Source organism: Monodelphis domestica, chromosome 2, assembly GCF_027887165.1.
Source record: "Monodelphis domestica isolate mMonDom1 chromosome 2, mMonDom1.pri, whole genome shotgun sequence".
Classification (NCBI taxonomy): Eukaryota; Metazoa; Chordata; class Mammalia; order Didelphimorphia; family Didelphidae; genus Monodelphis; species Monodelphis domestica.
In genome coordinates, this window is record NC_077228.1 from 13,033,071 (window position 1) to 13,048,538 (window position 15,468).

General features: G+C 47.3%; 1 protein-coding gene across 1 annotated transcript in view; it reads right to left on the bottom strand.

The window, feature by feature from the left end:
• Nucleotides 1–15,468, bottom strand: part of ROR1 (receptor tyrosine kinase like orphan receptor 1) — a 343,618-nt gene that overhangs the window by 21,644 nt on the left and 306,506 nt on the right. The window contains 3 exon segments of the mRNA XM_007480467.3: nucleotides 3,256–3,501; nucleotides 6,801–7,118; nucleotides 7,913–8,040. Of these exon segments, the coding sequence (XP_007480529.2) occupies nucleotides 3,256–3,501; nucleotides 6,801–7,118; nucleotides 7,913–8,040 (692 nt within the window).

The following is a 15,468-nucleotide window of genomic DNA, read 5'->3' on the forward strand; positions in this document are numbered from 1 at the left end:
AATTCAGTTCTTGCCTCTGCTACTACGAGCTGTTTGATCTTGACCTGCAAACAAGACACTGGACCTCTCTGGGCCTCACCTTTATTCTTTCTCTCTTTAAAAAAACAACAAACCATTTATTTTCCATCTTAGAATCAATGCTATTTACTGGTTCCAAGGCAGAAAAGCAATAAGGGTTAGGCAATGGGGGTCAAGTGACTTGTCCAGGATGACATAGCTAGGAAGTGCCTGAGGCCAGATTTGAACCCAGGACCTCCTGTCTATAGGCCTGGCTCTCAATCCACTGAGCCACCCAGCTTCCCCCATCTTCATCCTCTCTTAAAAGAAGGCATAAGTCCAGGTGATCGCCAACGGAGGGCGCCTTCCAGCTCTGAAGTCCTGATCCTTTATCGCAATGAAAGTCTTGTTTCTACATCTACCCACATTTTCCATTGTTTGCCCTAAGCTGGGTCACACATGAAGTAGTTGGTATTTACTAAAACTGCTCATTTATGCACATCCATTGATGGATGTTTCCATTTGGGGAGCAGGGCACGGGGGTGCGGATGCCCTATGGCACATCTGTGTTTTATTGTTTCTCCTAAAGCAGTCAATGTGGATGCTTAGTCTAAAATGAGAACTATGTCCCTATGTGAGTTGGGGAGAGTTTGGGACCTCCGTCTGCACGTTCATTTTATGGAGTACCAGAAGAGGAGGAGAGCTGGAAGGGCGCTTGGAGGCATCTACACGAGAAGGGAATTCCCACTATATATATATATCTCCACCCCTCCAAGGAGGGAGAACCCATTCCCCATCCATTTCTGGACAGCTCCAGGGGTTAGCAAGTCTTTCCCAACAGTGAACCTTCACTGGGTTCTTTGCCGCTTTTGTCCACTACTTGTGGTTCTGTGTTCTTCTGCCTGGTGAGCTTTCAGAGACTTGGAGCCTGATGCCCTGTCCCTCCTGGGCCTTCTCTTCCCTGGAGTCACAGGCTGAGTGCCTCCCATGGACTCGCTAGTGTCACGGACGCAAAGCCTTTCCTTATTCTGATTCTCTGTTCAGATTAATCTGTGGCCCCCCAAATGGACCCTCATCCTCCAGGTGTGGTTCAACCAGGGCACAGGACAGCAAGATGCTCGCCTCCTTCATCCTGGCAGCCAGGCCCCTCTCAGGGGAGTCCAGTAACTCCCATGCCTGTTTAGTTCTTCTTCACTCATCATTCAGGCACGTCCAACTCTCTGAGACCCTATTTGGGATTTTCTTGGTGAAGACACTGGAATGCTTGCCATTTACTTCTCCAGCTCATTTGATAGAGGAGGAAATTGAGGCAAACAGAGTTAAGTGACCTGCTTAGGGTCACTTAGTTAGCTAGCAAATATCTGGGGGAAGATATAAACTCGTATCTTCCTGACTTTAGGTCTTGAGTTGCATCCACTGTGCTACCTAGCTGCTCCAATGCCTATAGGTCTCTACCATATCTTTTCCCTCCTCCTTCCTTCTATTCTTGCTTTTATTCTTCCTTCTATTCTTTCTTGCTTGCTTCCTTTCTTCCTTCCTCCCTCCCTCTCTCTCTCTCTTTCTTTTTCCTTCCTTCCTTCCTTCCTTCCTTCCTTCCTTCCTTCCTTCCTTCCTTCCTTCCTTCCTTCCTTCCTTCCTTCCTTCCTTCCTTCCTTCCTTCCTTCCTTCATTCCTTCCTTCCTGTCTTTTTAAAACCCTTACCTTCCATTTTAGAATCAATATTATATATTGGTTCCAAGACAGAATGGCTGTAAGGGCTAAACAATGGGAGTTAAGTGACTTGTCCAAGGTCTCCCAGTTAGGAAGAGGCCAGATACTAACTCAGGATCTCCCGTCTCTAAGCCTGGCTCTCAATTCCCTGAACTGTCCAGCTGCCCCCTCTGCCATCTTTTCAAACGGACCCCACAGTATCTTCCTCTTCTGTATCCCATGTTTCAAGATGGCCAAGTTGGGGTCCCGCGGCTCACCTTTGTGCCTTGCATAGGCACCCCTGTGTCTGGCCTGTTCTCCATCCTCACCTCGAGCTTGCAGAGCCGGGGCACATACCACCCCCACCAGGAGCCCTTTCCTGTCTCTGACACTAATTAGGGCGAGAGCTTCCTTCCCCCAAACCCTTTTGGGTCTTTCCTCCGGCCGTTTCTGTCCGGGCGTCCCACACCCCCTCTTGCCAGCAGAGCACAAACTCCTCAAGCCGAGGGGCTAGTGTGGGGTCTGCCTCTTGCCTCCTCATCCCCTGGAGAGCAGGGATGCTTCCATTTCTGTCTTTGCAGCCCCAGGTGCGCGGCATGTGCACGTCACTGCTGCAATGGCCGCTGAGGTCCTTCCTAGCTCTTGCTTGACTTGAGATCCTGTTGACTCTGGAGGAGGCTTCTTAGCAGCGAGACGGACTGACTGGAGCTTCTCATGTCTGGGAGCCCCCTTGGCAGCAGTCTGGGAGAGACTACAGACAGACTGCTTCTCAGAATCACGTTTTTAAGTGGATCTGAACTCAGATCTTCTGATTCCAAATCCCTGATTTTTCCCACTGTGCTACGATGATTGTAAAGATGAGAAAACTGCGGTGCAAAGTAAGTTACTTGCTCGAACTCACATTGCTAGTAAGGTTCCAAATCTGGATTTGAACTCAGATTTTCTGATTCCAAATCTGGATTTGAACTCGGATCTTCTGATTCCAAATCCTCAGCTCTTACTCCTGTACCCTGATGATTTGCAATGGGGCATAGTGGGTAGAATCAGTAAGACCCAAGTTTAAGTCCCACTTTGGATTATGGAGTACAACAGAAACCAGTTATGTAGACAGTTATCAAAATAGGTAAAAAAAGAGCCCACAACCCCCTCCCTCCCCGATAGGGCTGACTATGCAGCCTCGGAGGTCCCTTCCAGGTCACAGTTATGGTTCTTTGGTCCATCAGGTTCTGGTCACCTGGCTCTGGAAAACCCCTTTCCTTTGGGGGGGGGGAGAATTTTCTGGTTTGGAGGGTCTGAAAAATGGGGAGCCCCTTTCTGCTTTGGGGAAGGAATGTCTTATGTAGGGAATGACCAAGATTGGGCTAACCCTGGGCTGTGAAAGGAGATAAATATCACACACACACATACACACATGTATACACACATGCACGCAGCAACATGCATGCACACACATGCATATACACGTGCACACACATGCGCGTGCCCACACACGCGCATGCACACACAGGTTTTTCCCAAGAGAAAGCAGGGGACGGGGATGAGGAGAAGAGCGAGCAGAGCTCTCTTTACCGCATGCCGGGATGTCGCACAGGTCAGCCTTGAAGTTCTCGTCCAGGGTGAAGCACCACGGCGCTTCCTTCTGGTTCCCGGGATTGCGGCAGTACGAATGGCCGCCGTTCAGCTCGGGGTACCTGGCGGCCGTGAACGTGTGCGTGTGGGGGTACTGCGAGTTCCACGGCTGGCACTGCCGGCCGGACTTTGTCACGCTGACGGTTCCTCGGTAATCCGCTCCTGTGCTGTTGTAGCACTTGTGATCTGGGACAGAGAAACAGCCAAAAACCTCTCAACAAATGACCGACCCTCCCTCGAAATGTGAAAAGAGAAACGGTTCATTTTGGGGATGTGGGAATCGCCGCGGCCACTTTTTGGCTGGGACAGAACAAGGACTGAGGGGAAAGACCCAGAAATGTAGGGCTGCAAGGGCCAATTCCCAGAGTTTTCATATGGGTAAACTGAGGTTCGGGAAGGTTAACGGCCTTAACTGTGCCTCCGTTTTCTCGTCTTTGGGATGAAGGGGTTGGCGTCTTCCAGAGTTAAATCTATGATCCTCAGAAACTCCTGGCTGCGCCTTCCCTGCTGGTGGGAGGTGATTCAGGGACTATTTGCTGGGCCTTCACTTTGGCCTCGTTCTGGAAGGATTTAAAGACATAGGAGAGAGAAGGGCTTCTTTTGGGAGTGTCTAAGGTGAGCTCTGGGGGCAGCGAGCTGGCTTAGTGGGCTGAGAGCCAAGCCTGGAGACGGGAGCTCCTGGGTTCCTGTCTGGCCTCAGCCACGTGACCCTGGATAAGTTACTTAACCCTCACTGCTTGGACTTCCTACTCCTCTGCCTTGGATCCAGTATACGCTATTGATTCTAGAATGGACGGTGAGAGCTTAAGATCAAATACGTATAGAAATCAGGAGAGCAAGAACACATGGAATATGAACTAAGAGCGGTTCAGGCTCCTTTGCGGGTGATCTTTCTCCACTCAATAAATGTCCACGAATGAATTTGAATCTGGGGGTTCCATCCATGATTCTTGTAAAAAAATCAGTGACTCATTTTCAGAAAACTGGATTGCATGGGATTTAGAGCAGACTGAATCCCATCTGCTCATTGTACAGATGGGGAAACTGAGGCCCGTGAGGAGGAAAATGGTTTATCCGAGGTTAGACAGGTAGAGCAGAGCTGGGGTTTGAACTCATATCCTCTGACTCAGACTCCAAGGTTTGTTCATTCCATTAGACCCCAATGGCTTCTCAGAATCAGGGAAGTTCAGAAAGGAGAGGGACCATGGAGATAGTCTCGTTTACCCTCCCCATTTTACACCCAGGGATGTGGAGGCCAAACAAGCGGTTTGCTTCCGGTCACACAAGATCAGGGTCGCTCGCTGACCAAGGACCAGAATCTCCATTGGGTTTGCCACCGTCTCTCGAAGGCAGACGTTCCTGGAGTCTACACTCCTCTGCCCTCTGATCCCTGCATGAGGAAGAGGAGGGATCCAAAGGGAGGAAGAGCCTTGAGCTGTAGGCACTTCAGGCGAGTGAATGGTGCCCTGGGCTTTGGGTGAGGAAGACCTGAATTTATGTCCAGGCTCAACCTCTCATTAGCTATGACCTCGAGGACCCCAGTTACCTCATCAGGAAAGCATGAGTCATAACAGCACCTGATTTTCCAGGTATTATCTCGCTTAATCTTTCCAAATGAGAGAGGTCAACTCTCCAGCCTTAGTTTCCTCTTCTGTCAAATGGGAATAAGAATAGCTCCTACCACATGGTGGGGTGGTGAGAACCATGTGATCAGGCACTGCAAATGCTAAAACAGGACCTCTACAGGCCAGCCTATTGAGAGCTGGCAAATAATTGGAAATGGAGGAGATGCCCATCCTTTGGGGAATGACTCAACAAATTCTGACCTAGGACTGTGATGGAATGCTATCATGCTAAAGAAATGATGAGCAGGATAGCTCAGAAAAACCTGGGAAGGCTTAAATGAATTGAAGTCAGCAGCCTCTCTCTCTCTCTCTCTCTCTCTCTCTCTCTCTCTCTCTCTCTCTCTCTCTCTCTCTCTCTCTCTCTCCATCTCTATATCTATCTATCTATCTATCTATCTATCTATCTACACATAGTACATATATACACATACATACATATGCATATAGTAGTAGCACTATCTTAATATAGATAGTATAGACATAGTCTATAGTATATGCAGTGATGGTGAACCTTTTAGATTCAGAGTGCCAGGTCCTGCCCCCAACCCACCCCACTGCCCATACTATGTGCCGTGCCCCACCCCCACATACTGAGTATTCCCCGCCTTACCCCACACAGGGGAGGGAGGAAGTGCTCTTATTGGGCTGCTGGGCAGAGGGGTGGGTGAACTGAGGAATATCTTCAGTGCATGTAGAGAGGGGGAGGGGAATGGCCTGAGAGCTCTGCTCCCCTCCAGCTCTGCCACCTGTGATCCATCCACCTTAACCCATGTGAATTCCTGTTGGGCTACTGGGCAGAAGGGCAGGGGAGAGGGGAAGGGGAGTAGCTCTGCTGGAGTCCCTCTGCCTTTCTAGTCATGAACTTGGGGTGGGGGTGGGGTGGGAGGGTGACTGAGTGCCTGCAGAAAGTGCTCTGTAGGTTTGCCATGACTAGTATATAGTATATATTGTATATGGTAACAGCAATATTGTAATGTATATAATGTATACATAGCAGTATATATTGTATATATAGTAACAGCAATATTGTGGCGATCAACTATGAAAGACAATGATCAAATCAATAGTCTGAGCCAATTCTGAAGGACTTGTGGTAAAAAGTGCCATCCAGGGGCAGTCAGATGACTCAGTGGATACAGCCCCGGACATGGGAGGTCCTGTGTTCAAGTTTGGCCTCAGATATTTCCTAGCTTAGTGATCCTGTCCATGTCACTTAACCTCAGTTGCCTAGCCCTGACCACTCTTCTGCCTTACAACTAATACTTAGTATTGATTCTGAGACAGAAAGTATGGGGTGAAAAAAAAGAAAAAAGGAAAATCCCATCCTCTGGAGAAAGAACTGAGTGCAGATTGAAGCAGACTTTCTTCCCTACTTTTTTTTTGTTTGTTTATGCATGTATGTGTGCATGTGTGTGTGTTTTCTTTTGCAATATGACTAATATGGAAATGTATTTTTCATGACTTTATGTTCATAATTGATATAACATTATTTGCCTCATCAATGAGTGGGGGAAGAATGGGAGGGAGAGAAAGAATTTGGAACTCAAGATGTAAAAAAAGACATTTTAATTTAATATATAATTGGGAAACAAATGAATAAAATGTGAAAAATTTTAAAAGACTCTAAATGGCCAGGAAGGTGGAGTTTATTTCTCTTGTGTTCTCCATAGGGTGGCTGGGTTGGAGGAGGATGAGAAGGGCAGCTTTGGCGGATTAAAACAAATCCATTATTAAAAAGAACAGACTCCCCACTGACTGTAGGCCCAGTGCAGCTCAGAACTCCTGAGCTGAAGTGATCCACCGGCTTTAGGCTTTCCTAGTAGCAAGGGGTCCCAGGGGTGCACCGCCATCTTCACTTACTTTTATTGATGGGGTCCGCCATGGGGATGCCAATCCGGATACAGTTGGCGGCTTCTGGGCTCTCTGGCTGGGGGAGGTCTTCGCAGTTGGGCAACTTGAGCCTCATCAGAATCATAGGATTGGATCTGGCGAAAATGTACTCGGTCTGGCAAAGGACATTTTCCAAGATCTCACATTCGTCCCGGCACAGGTCTCTCGGCTTCGGAACCGACGACGTCTCATCGCAGTAGGGGAAAGCATAGTGACAGAGAGACGGGATGGCGAACTGGGAGCACTTATCGGATAGGTGGCTGGACGTGCCAATCATAGTGAAGGCAGCTGAAAAGCAAACAGTGAGTCAGTCGCCAAATGGTTAGGGAGCCCTTCCTGGGTCCAGGCACTGGGCTAAATGCTGGGGATCCTGGAAATAAACAATCCCTGCTCTCAAGAGCTCAACATCCCAATAGAAGTTAGATGAACTCTACTATGTATGCAATCACAATTATTATAGCTCGCATCATATTCACTTGAAGTGCCAAGAACTGTGCTGAGTACTTTAAAAATATTTTCTCATCAGAGCACGTAGGTGGCTCAGTGAATTGAGAGCCATACCTAGAAACAGGAGGTCCTGGATTCAAATCTGACATCAGACACTTTCTAGCTGTGTGACCCTAGGCAAGTCATTTAACTCCTTGTTGCCTGACCCTTCCCGCTCTTCTGTCTTGAAAACAATACATAGTATTGATCCTAAGATGGAAGGTAAATTGTTCTTTTAGATTCTCTTGTTAGATCCTCCTAGCTATGGAGATGGAACAAGGCTTGCTATACAAAGTGGTACCTGAGCTACTTCTTGTCGGGGTGGTGAGAAGGGAGAATATTCTAGCCCAGGACAGCCGGTGCGTGGAAATGAGAACTGGGGCGACTGGCATGAGGAGGGCCACCACTCCAATAAGACCTGTTTCCAAAGATTCTCCCATTTCCTTTCTCTCCTTCCAAAACTTTGCTGGAGCCTCCTCCAGGACCTGCCCCGGTCTGGGCTTGCTAGGACTGTCCTCAGGGCCCGGCACTGGGCTTTGCCCAAAGCAGCATCTGCTGGTTGAGCGACTGTTTGATCACTGTCAGGGATGACCTACCTGTGATCTGATTTTCGATTTCCCCTTGCATGTGCAGAGACTCCATGTAGACGGTGCGGTTGCCGATGAATCTCGCACACGCGATCCCTCGGTAAGGCTGGCAGAAGCCGTCTTCTTCATATTCATCCCTGAAACCAAACCACAGGGAGAGGGTCAGTGAGAGGGAGGCTGCGCAGGAAGTGACCCTCCCCAGCCAGGGAGTTCCATCCCGCTGTTCCCTGAAGCGTCGCCAGGGGGCACCATCATGCATTTTTAGTTTCCATTCTCAGGGTCAAATCTCTGAAGGGCCCCGCGTCACCCAAAGCAACCTCCAGAACCTCAAAGTCTGAAGGAAACTCAGAAGCAGCTTTGGCTGGGCTGGACTTGAGTGACAATCCTCAGTCAGTGGGCAGCCATGGAGTTTCCAGTCAAACCACCAATGGAGGAGAACCCATCCTTTCTCCCCTTTGGTCAGTACTATTTTTTTTTTTTTAGTTATTATATATAACTAATATAAGCTAGGTGGTGCAGTGGATAGAGGACCAGTCCTGGAGTTGGGAGGACCTGTTGTGTGTGACCTTGGTCAGGTCACTTCACCCTGTTTGCCTCAGTTTCCTCATCTGTCAAAGGAGCTGGAGAAGGAAATGGCAAACTCTCCAGGATCTCTGCCAAAAAAACTCAAACGGGGTCACAGAGAGTCAGACACCACTTAAAAATGACTAAACAACAATATCATGAACAAAGGTAGATGAGTTCATCCTTCTGTGAAGCCTAAAGTGACCTCCACCTTCTGGATTCAAATTCGAATCCTTCCAAGTGCCAGCTTTTCAAATACTTGAGGACAATTATGAACCCATGGAGTCCTATGCTTGGAATCCTCAAGAACCAAGTTCCATTTTGGCCTTGAATACTTACTACCTGCATGACTCTGGCCCGGCTGAGAGGATCAAATGAGCCAATGATGGTAATGTGTTTTAGTGCAGTGTCTTACATAGAATAGTTGTGTGCTAACTGTTTCCTCGCCCTCCCTTTCTGGCTGCACCAAGCCGCAGTCTTCTCTTCTCCAGATGAAATGCACCCAGTCTTTTCCACCAATCCCTATAGTACAGGGTTTCAAATTGGGAAGCTGTCCTTTGGATTCTCTCTGGCTTGTCCGTGACTTTCTAAAATGAGGTATCTAGACATGAGTCCTCTCACCCCAGATGCTGCCAATGACTGTTAGGCCAAGCAGGGCCGTACAGGTAGGTCAGAGCACCATAAAGAAGGTGATGGGTCCAAAATAAAGACCAAGAAGAACGATTCTAATTTTTCCGTGTGACAGGCCACCCATTAAGTCCTTGAAGGTAGCTCTCATGCTCTCTCTGATCTTTTCTTTTACCCACTAAACACTTCCATTTTTTCCAAAAGATCTTCACAATCAATCACGATCACAGAACTTGGGACTTGGAAGAGGGTCATTTGGTCCAGCCCATACCAGGAATTCTCACAATTCAACCAATCTCTCTGGCCTCAGCTTTGAGTATGAGAAGGGTCACGGAGGAGGTGACACCCAGCACCTCCCCGGGTAGCCCATTCCCAACAGCTCCAGTTGTGACGAAGCTTTCCCTGATATCCAGCTTCATCTTTCCTCTTTCCAGCTGCTACTCATTCCTCCTTGTTCTGCTTCCTGGGCCCAACAGGGACATATAATCCCTTCCTTGCCCACCAGTTCTTCTATTGATTAAAGGCAGACATTAAAGTTTTCTCCTGGCTGAATATCCCCAATTCCCTCAATCAGTCTTAATATGGCATGGATTCAAGACCCTAAATCATCCTGGGTGCCCTTCCTGAGCACTCCACCTTATCACTATCCCTAAGCTCTGGAACTCAGAACTGAATGCCATTCTCCCAAAGAAGTCTGACAATAGCAGAGCACAGTTAATGCTGTCCCTCCCCTGTTTGTGGTAGCTCTGCCCCTCCTTCTGTAGCCCAAGATGGAATTAGCTTTTTTGGTAGCCCCATCCTACATCTGACTCATATGGAGTTTGGGGTCCACTAAGATCCCCAGATCCTTACAGAACAGTTGGTCTATCTAAGTTCTCTCCAAGCCTCCCCATCTTACAATTGTGGAGCTGATTTTTTTTACTCAAATGCAAGACTTCCCATTAATCCCTACAGAATCTCATTGATTGACAGTCCTTGTCTATTTCTTCCAATCATTTCCAGATTTGGATCTTCCACACGTTTAGTCAGCATATCGTCTCTGCCTCTATCCAAGACAGTGACGAAAATGAGTAGCCCAAGAGCCCTGGGGTACTCTGCTGAAGACCTCCTCACATATTTGTGTTGAACCATGACTATTCTTTCAGTCTGGAGATCTAACAAATCCTGGATCCATCTCATTGTATTATCATCTACTCCACATCTCTCTCTCCATCTTCTCTACAAGAATCATATGAGCTGCATCATGAAATACTTTGGTAAAATCTACAGTGGTGCTCCCTCTGGGTTAGTCATTTTTGTTTGAGCATTCTCTGTACAAAGGTCATTTTCCTTTGCAGAAAAACCCAAGGGATCCCTCCTGCACAACAAGTCTTGAATAACTCTGTCTGCTTTCCATTGCCATTTATCATCATCCCATCCTCCCAAGCAAATCTTTTCATCGATCCCCCATTTCTTCCAATATATCTCAGGGAAACCTTCATTTCTAGCAAAACATTCCTTTGGGGGTTTTGATCTGATGGTTCAAGCAGCTTCAACTCTCTAAAAGACCTTCTAAAGACCAAACAGACCTGGATTACAGAAAAAGATTCTCCTTTCTACTGCTGCTGGTGGATGAGCAAATAAGGTGAGGAAATGAACAGACAGTCCAGGAGGATTTTATCTACTATAATTCTTTGGGGAAAAGATTCTGTTTCATTAATGGCAAAGGCATTGGAATTGGGATACACAAATATACCTTGACATCCATACCCATTATAACGGCCCCAGGGGTACAGGAACTGAGTTGGGTTAGAGGCCACCAGTGAGCGGAACAAACGCAGCTGAGGTAGTATGGCATTCAGAGCTCTGGATCAATGACCCCTAAGCTGCTGGCAAGATTCTTCTTAAGGGTCAACCCTAAAGATTTGAAGTGAGCAACTAAAGCCAGCATGTGAGCTGGAAAGGGAAATATATCCCCCAGTGACTCAAAGGTAGAGTGTATCATTCATTCATTCATTCATTCATTCATTCATCCATTCATTCATTCATTCATTCATTCATCCATCCATCCATTCATCCTTTCCAGGACATCAACTTTCAATGTTGTCTCTGCAGTGCACCATTACTACTGAAAAGAACAGGTCAACCTGGTACTCCCAGGACTTCCTTCACTGTCTGATAAGTGTTATGCCCCCTGTAGGAAGGAAGGAAGGAATAGAGTAAATTTCATGGATTAGCTTTAAGAGGAAAAGAGGAGAATTTGGATGCAAGCCCTGGAGGGAAAGATTCTGGGGTTTGACAGTTTTAACTGTCACCCCTGTTATGGCTGAGCTGGAAGGAGGATCTTTGTTCTCTGGCATTTTCCCTTGGAAATCCTAATCTTTTGGAGAGGTTAGTGATTCCTAGGTTTGAGAGTTTGTCTTGGAGTATACTGCTTTTTCCCTGAAGTACAGAGACCATCTGCATGAGAACCACCTGTCAGAAATCCATTTGGCTAAGGTAATCTCAAGTGTTTGTCACCTGGGACTCTGAGTTATCTAGTGAAGCCAACCCCAGGCTTTAGGTAAGGGTACAAATACACTTATGAGTCTTCCTCTTTATACTTTTTAATAATCCATATTAATTAGGTTGGTTTATAGTCAGATAGTTTTCTGGGATCTAGATAAGATCAGGGAGTGAATAGGAAGGGCTTGAGAAGACCAGAAGAGCAAACACCTCAAGGGGGATTATAGATTGGTGGGAGGAGTTATAGTTGTGTAGATTTAGGACTTTATCATTTCCCTACCCTCAATAAATTTGCTTTTTTTTTTATAATTGCAAGGGTTGTGCTTTACTGGCTGTGAAGAGGTCCCTAGGTAGGTGGTTATCATCTCCCATCCATCTAGGAAGGAATTTTATTTCAGTAAAACACCCACTTTGTGCAGGAAGGATCCCTCTAATTTTTTGCATGCTTTCAAAATGCTTGTTATTTAATGACTTTCAATTATTCAATCAACAAACATTTATTTAGCACCTACTGTGTGGGCAATAGAGTGTTTTAGGCACTCGCAGGTAAAGGAAGGCTTACAAAGATTTTCCTAGTTGAATAACCTCCTCCCTACCCAGGACAGGACCCTTTCATTTCTGTCTTAGTATCCCCAGCGCAGAGACTAAAGAGTTGAGCTTAAAGATGAATAAGGCATGGTTGCTGACATAAAGGAGCTATAATTTAATAATACTATTCATCACATTTACACAGCACTATAATGTTTGCCTGGCTTCACTGAATCCTCAGCACAACTCTGTGACAGGAGGAACCACAGGCTTTATTGTCCCCATTTTCAAATGCAGAAATTGGTTTAAAAAGACATAGTGACTATCCATGATGGCCACTCTTCTAGAGAATAGGAGAGGATGGATTTGAACCCAGGTCTTTCTGACTCCACATCATCCACTAAGGGATATAATTCAATTCAGCAAACATCTGTTTATTGGCTGCTATATACAAGGCACTGTGGGTATAAAAATGAAGCTAGGGCACAGCCCTGCTCTCAGTGAGCTTACAGTCTAGCTGGAGACTTGTTCAGAGAAAGTTGTCCTATCAGGGAGAGTGAAGTGAATGCCAGAGAATAAATGAGACAAAAGGAGAGGCTCACTTTTATCTGAGTGGGAGGAAGAGAAGGAGAGGCAGGGGCGTTAATGAATAAACATGGAGCTTTCCAAAAAAGCCCAACTGCTATCACTTTGTTCCCCTGGATGAAAAGGAAAATTTGGTGGCCACTAATCCCTGTGTGGGTGAGTCACAAGGTGCAAGCAGAGACTTGGGAAGAAGGTTCAATGCCTTGAAAGAGACGGGAGCCATCCTTGCTTCAGTGAGAAGGCAGGTCTGGACAATGGTCCTGGTGGGAAGTCCCCAGAGGAAGAAAGTCATGTGAGTGAGTTTCCTGTTCCTAAGCCAGGAATTCTGAACTTCTCTTTGTGCTGTGGACCCCGTTGGCAGCCTGGGCAAGCCTCTTGACAGACCCCCTTCTCGGTCCAATGGAATAAAGTGCAGAAAATAAAACATCCAGGATTATACAGGAAACCCATTATGGTGGAATACAATGACCCAAATATTCAGGAAACAAGTTCACTGATGCCACCCTAAGGAACCCTGGACTAAAACCTTGCTGAGAGAGTCCTGGCTCCCCCCCCCCCCCCCCCCCCGCCCACACTGCTAGTCTATTATCAACAATGAAGCAGCAGGCACTGTGGAATAGTGGGGAGAATGCAGGTCTTGAGTCAGACGAGACCCAGGTTCAAATCCCACCTATGACACTTCTTGACTGAGTGCCCAAGGACAAGCGAGGGAACTCTTTCAGCCTCAGTTGTGTGAATGGGGGCAATAACAGTTGTTGTACCTTTTCCTGCAAACACAGCAGTTATGCAAAGGGCTGAACAAATCTTAGTTATCACAAAAAAAACCTCTCTATCATCTTCCTTTTATTTATGAATGAGAAGGAAGCTTGGGCTGAGAGTCTGGAAACTCACTTCTTGTCTTGGGTCTATCCGTTTATTTGGCCTCCAGCAAATCATTTCATCTTTCTGAGACTCGGTTTCTTCATTTATAAAATGGGGACAATAATGCCTGTCCCACCTGACTCCCAGGATTACTGGATCCAAGAAGATAATGAATGTGGAGAATGCACTTGGAAAAGATTTAAAACCCTAGGACCAGAGATTTAGAGCTGGAAAGGGCCTGAGCGGACACCGAGTCCAACCCCCTCATTTTTCAGATGAGGAAATGGAAGTTCTACTTAGAGATTATTTTCTTTTCTTTGTCCAGACCTGTGATTTCATGGCTGAAGGAACACACTCCACAGATTCAGATCAGACCAGAGCCTTGCTGTCACTTGTAAACAGAAAGGAGTTGCCTGGGATGCTGGGACGTGCAAGGTCACAGAGGAAGCCCTTGAATGCTGGCCTTGTTGACTCCAAGGCGAGTTCTACCCATTAAACCACAATGCCAGTCCCTTCCGGTTGGTTTTATTGATCAAATTGTCCATTCATTTATCCGTGTCTCTTTCAAGGACTTGTGTAATCGCCAACTCCCGTAACCCGTCTCTCTCCCGGCCTCCTGCCTCTCCCTTCCCCAAAGAACTCCCCACGGAGATGCCAAACTGCTCGGCCCAACACGCGGATCTGACCATGGCACCTCCCTGCTCAGGAAGCTTCAGGGGACCCCCACGGCTTCGAGGACGAGGGAGCAGCTTCTCTTTCTGCCAGCCACACGACCGACCTCCCGTCTACTGGCAGACATCCCAAGCCAGAGCTGACTTGCTATTCCCTGGCCTCCGACCCCCCGCCTCTCACAAGCTTCTCTCCTCTTCCACAATCCCCGGGTTCCTCCAGAGCCTGAGCGGGTGCTCTCTCCTGCCCAGATCTTTGTCGAGCCCTCCACACCCCTCCCCGCAGTCACTTGCCTGGGAACATGCTATCTCCTGACAGTAGAACGCCAATTCCTTGAGGGCAATGACGGCTCCTGAGAGAACCCCCAGAGCTGGGAGTGACCTCAGAGACTCTCGAGTCCAGCTCCCTTTCACAGAGAAGGAAACCAAAGGTGGGCTAAACAGTCTGTTCACAGTCACATAGGAAGCAATGAGAGAAGCAAGATTTGAACACAGACCCTCTGAATGCAGAGCCAGAGCTCGTTCCCCAGTACCATCCTGTTCCCCTTGTCTTATTTTTTGTCTCTGTCCTCCTCCGCCAGGCACAGTTTGGGGAACTTAGCAGTTGCTTAATATATGTTGTAAGATTCATTCAACAAACATTTTTATTGAGAGTCTCCTGGATATGAGGCAATGTGGTATACTAGATAGATAACTTGCTTCAGTTTGGCACATGCTGGACACGAACCTCTGGGCAAGTCACTTAACCACTAAGTGTTCTCAGTAGCACTCCCTCTCTCTCTGTCTCTCTGTCTCTGTCTCTGTCTCTCTCTCTCCTCTCTCTCTCTCCTCCCTTTCTCTCTCTCTCTCTCTCTCTCTCTCTCTCTCTCTCTCTCTCTCTCTCTCTCTCTCTCTCTCTCTCTCTCTCTCTCTGTCTCTCTCTCTCTCTCTCTGTCTCTCTCTCTCTCCTCCCTTTCTCTGTCTCTCTGTCTCTGTCTCTCTCTCTGTCTCTGTCTGTCTCTGTCTCTGTCTCTCTCTCTGTCTCTGTCTCTCTATCTGTCTCTCTCTCTCTGTGTCTCTCCTCCCTTTCTCTCTCTGTGTCTGTCTCTCTCTGTCTCTCTCTCTCTCCTCCCTTTCTCTCTCTCTCTCTCTCTGTCTCTGTCTCTCTCTCTCTCCTCCCTTTCTCTCACTCTCTCTCTCTGTCTCTCTCTCCTTCCTTTTTCTCTCTGTCTCTGTCTCTCTGTTTCTGTCTCTGTCTCTCTGTCTCTC